Raw genomic sequence first — 4,859 nt, 5'->3', positions numbered from 1 at the left:
AAGGCGCCGTTAGCACTAATTAAAATAGTCTTCTCCGGGAATGATAACACTTCTTAAGTAACGTCGAAGTGATTGATCAAGCTGCAGATATCAAATTCATACCAGAAACCCTACTCTTCTCTCTTAACAACATCTTGAAAATAATGTCCTAAAGGCGCCGTTAGCACTAATTAAAATAGTCTTCTCCGGGAATGATAACACTTCTTAAGTAACGTCGAAGTGATTGATCAAGCTTTTCCCCTTCTGGGAGTTCCCCACCTTTCCCCCTTGAGCTATTAAATTTGTCTGGCGATTAGCAAATATAGTTTATTAGCAACTCATCAGCATGTGAGAACTTTTAAAATAGAGCAAATATTGAATGAAAAACGTACAGAAACATCTTTCGGTTAAAAAAGAAATGTTTAGTCACATAATGCATGAAAATTAAAGTTTCTATCTATTTCTTCCAATAACTAATGAATTTTAATTTTAATGAATCATACTATTAGATGTCGCAAGTCACAAAACACTTTTATTGGTTGATTATATATGCGTATTCTACATGATTTGACAAAGGTATACACATTAGAAAACCAGCTTTTTTTACACAGTGGATCCAGAAGATGAAATGGGCAAACGTGAAGGTGTATTATTTGATATGGGACCAAATAGAAGAACTTGGAAAAGCCGAGTCGAAATACTTCTTACTGTAACGTAAACAGTTGGAACCGCACTGTTTACATTACCAAATATTATCAAGTATTTTTCGATATTCCAAGTTTCATAATATTGTACATATATATATGTATTAATGTTGAAACCAAATCAAGGTTTCTGTCTAATTTTGGTAGCGGCATTTTTGTTGCTATCTTAAACAAAGACACTATGTTTCTCTATTTCTCCATTTTATAATTATTTACTTTTCAAGTAATTTCCCCAACCGTTCAATAGGAGGTGTTATTAATTGTGATGTAACTTATTTATTAACTAATTTGGTTAAAAGAATAACCTTTTTTGTATAAAACCGAAGTAATGGCGTATGGCACGCACAATAAAAGAAAGCTTGAAGAGGTGAATGTTTGATTGTATTATGCGTGTAAGATCTGTTCTCCCTTTGACGTTTCTGTAATCGTGGGTATTATGAATAAAAAAAAATTACAAATTTCAAACGGCTATATAGAAACATATTTAAATTAGTTGAGTACCATAAACTGTTTAAGACGTTAACTTCAGATAACCATGCAGATGAAAGGAATGCTTGGCCTACGACGAAGATTATATAACCAGTATTGTTTGTAATTAAGCACAAAGCTATACAATGGGCTATCTGTGCTCTGCTCACCATGGGTATCGAAACGCGGATTCTAGCGTTGTAAGTCCGCAGACATGCCGCTGTGCCACTGGGGGCATATAACCAGTAAGATGCCGACGGTTATTTACAAACCAATCAAAATAAACTATCTATTATCTCTCTAGATATTGGTTTTTTAGGTTTTCTAGACTTTATAATTTTTTCTTCACTATTATTTCTGTTAATAGCTCAGAATTCTCGTCAACGTTAATTTTTAATTAATTTTTATTTTTATTGATAAACAAAAACGTGAATTAAATTACATTTTCTCGAAATGCGCATTTAAACTTAAAATCTATCGCCACAAAAACTGTAAAATATATTAGATTTCAAAATAGACTAATTTCTTACTGCTTCTGTGTGAATCGGATGGACGGAAAACAAAATGGCGGCGACAGAGCTGACAAAACGAGGCAAGAAGAGGAGGCACAACCTGTAAAGAGAATGTAAACTACAGTGAACTCTGTTTGATCATTTTATTACTGCTTATACATATAAAAGATGTATATGTCATTCATATTATCCTTTATAAGCTAGATAATTTATACAAGAATTCCAAAAGAGACGCTTGAAAGAAACAAATTTTGATCTAAAGTTATTAACAATTTATGTTGAAAACGTTTTAAAAAGGAGTAAGAACATACGATAAGATAGAAATATATTAAAACACCAAGTAGTAGTGAGTAGTAATGTTTAGCCTAAACCTATTTATTATTATGTTTTATTTGTTTTAATCCGGAAATATAACTTCTGATGTGGATGATATATGATTTGAATTGTTTAAAATAGTAGTTACAGCTAACAATGATCTTTAATGGAAGACAAGGCGGAAACAAGGAATCAAAATGCGAGTATTTAATGCGTTGTTCTCCCGAAGAAAAAAATCAGGTCATAATAGATCATTATTTCTGTAAACTATACGAATCTTTCACGAAAGAAAATTAATTAAAGGATATGAATTTATTTCAAAGTTTTGTAAATCCAGGTAGATTCGTTTATTGCAAAGATATGATAAATTCAAAGTTTACAGACAACAATAAATATACACACATTCATAATGGTAATTACCTGTAATACAAGACGCATACTAAGGCATGAAGCAGAACGTTGATCGCGTGATAACCTAAAGGTTGTAGACCGTGGACGGCATAATTGAGTCTGAATGTGAAGACAGTGAATGGACGGTATGACTTGTGGCTTTGTTCCTTTGTAACAGAATAAAAATTGTTATAATTATAAATACAAAATTCTCAAACAAACGTGTCATACAAGGCTTTATTATGCAAAATAAAATATCCTTTGAACGTATAAAAACTACGAATTTAATCGTGTACAATTTATAGAAGCATAAGAAAACTCTATACAGAGGAATTTGTATTTATGGCAAATTTTGAACTGTCAGTCAATATTATCCTACCACCAACCATCTACGATAAGCAACAGACTGTCACTATTATAATCCACTCACAGCTTAAAGTGTGAAGAATGATTTGTGGTATCGCACAAATTCAAATCCGGCTCGTTAGCTCTGAAACCCAGAATTATATCACAAACCAACCCAGACCCATATAGAGAAATGCATTAAAAAAGTTGTACTTTTAATTCTATTTGCATAAACTACATTCTGCTGATTTGGAAGATCTAACTTTACGTTCTAAACACTTTTTTGGGCAAATAATAAAGAAATGAAAATCGCTTTTACTATTATTCAAATAAATATAATAATACAACATACCATTTTTATATTCCGAAATAATTTCGTAGTTCAATGAGAAAAATTAATAAACTTTTCTTACAGGAAAGTTTTGATGACTACATTTATTAGCACAGTACAAATTCTGACGCGATAGAACAATAACAAAAAAAATCATGGCTGTAGACTTGATGCTTATAGAAACGACTGTATCATTTCTAAACGTTTTTATCTATTTTCACAGTGTTTTCGGACATGGAATTGTGCTTATTCAATATGCGAGTTATTGAGAATGACAAGAAATTTGGGTTGTGAATTTAAAGGTAAAACTCAGTTTGAAGTAAAATATTTAGTTACTAGAAGTATTCATAAGGAAACGAGAGAATGATTTAACCACCAACCTTGTGTAGCGGCGTTCCCCAAAAATCGTCAAGAAAAAGGTTGATGAATGGACTAGATGGGCGCACGTCGCGGTTCTCCTGAATGGCAGCTATGTCGTCAAATACGAGGTTGCCACCAAGAGAAGTACTGTATACTGTCAGGGCTGTGGCTGCAACAGCTAAAGGATAAAACCTGTCTGGTTGTTGGCTCATTGTTGTATAACTGTAAAAAAAAATTACTAAAATAATTAAATCATTCAAAAATAAAATAAGTTCAAAACTTTTATGAAATTGTGACTTTAGTCGATCGTTATGGTCAATTAGTTAGTTTGTTGTTATGCACAAAGCTACACAATGGGCTATCTGTGCTCTGCCCACCACGGGTATCGAAACCCGGTTTTTAATGTTGTAAGTCCGCAGACATACTACTGTGCCACTGGGGGGCTGGTCAATTGATAACTAATATTAACATTTAAAAAATAATAAGTTACTGGTGTCGAAATGAAAGAACACGAATTGGAGGGGAAAAAGTGTATAACCAAAGTTGAGAAAACTTAAAATCTCCTAAACCAGGAAACGGAGTATGCTTTACAGAGTAAAGACGTTCAAAGTAAATCAGAAATTCAAAACCAATACTTTGTACTAGTATATAGAAAGCTTTAGTTGATTAAAGAGTTTTAAATTTATGTATGATTGTTACTTTCTCTACATTACTGTAAAGGACGACGGCAGTAAAATGTTTTGAATTACATGATAATAATAATTTAGCCGTTATTCACTTTAAAACATTAATAGTACGCAATTAAAACATGACTTCTTCATACGGCTGCAGAACAAAACATGATGTAAATGTGTCATAGAAATGGCTACAACTTTCAGCTTAGTATTTACAGATTCATATATATTAGTTGTTGACCTTTCTTACAGAAAAGTAATTTATTTGCTTTTTAAGAGGTACTCACTTAACATGCGAGAAACGTGAAGCTTTGAAACAACTACTTTGCACTAATAGGTATATTTCTATACAACGTTTCGTCTTTAACAGTGACACGTGATCGTATTTCAAAACTTCATAAGAGGTACTCACTTAACATGCGAGAAACGTGGAAGCTTTGAAACAACTACTTTGCATTAATAGGTATATTTCTATACAACGTTTCGTCTTTAACAGTGACACGTGATCGTATTTCAAAACTTCATAAAAGGTACTCACTTAACATGCTAGAAACGTGAAGCTTTGAAACAACTACTTTGCATTAATAGGTATATTTCTATACAACGTTTCGTTTTTAACAGTGACACGTGATCGTATTTCAAAACTTCATAAAAGGTACTCACTTAACATGCTAGAAATCTGAAGCTTTGAAACAACTACTTTGCATTAATAGGTATATTTCTATACAACGTTCGTTTTAACAGTGACACGTGATCGTATTCAAAACTTCATAAGAGGTAC

The 4,859-nt window shown here is 32.3% G+C and overlaps 1 protein-coding gene across 1 annotated transcript in view; it reads right to left on the bottom strand.

The window, feature by feature from the left end:
- Window positions 1-4,859, bottom strand: part of LOC106461662 (transmembrane and TPR repeat-containing protein CG4050-like) — a 115,134-nt gene that overhangs the window by 59,482 nt on the left and 50,793 nt on the right. The window contains exons 3-5 of the mRNA XM_022388668.1: window positions 3,425-3,626; window positions 2,399-2,535; window positions 1,682-1,763 (exon numbers count right to left, since the gene is read on the bottom strand). Coding sequence (XP_022244376.1) covers window positions 1,682-1,763; window positions 2,399-2,535; window positions 3,425-3,616 — 411 coding nt within the window. The 5' untranslated portion in view covers window positions 3,617-3,626. The remainder of the gene's footprint in view (window positions 1-1,681; window positions 1,764-2,398; window positions 2,536-3,424; window positions 3,627-4,859) is intronic.

This window comes from Limulus polyphemus, unplaced genomic scaffold (assembly GCF_000517525.1).
Source record: "Limulus polyphemus unplaced genomic scaffold, Limulus_polyphemus-2.1.2 Scaffold1006, whole genome shotgun sequence".
NCBI classification, from domain to species: Eukaryota; Metazoa; Arthropoda; class Merostomata; order Xiphosura; family Limulidae; genus Limulus; species Limulus polyphemus.
Note: the sequence above shows the minus strand (reverse complement) of the source record. Positions and strands in the feature narration are given on the sequence as shown.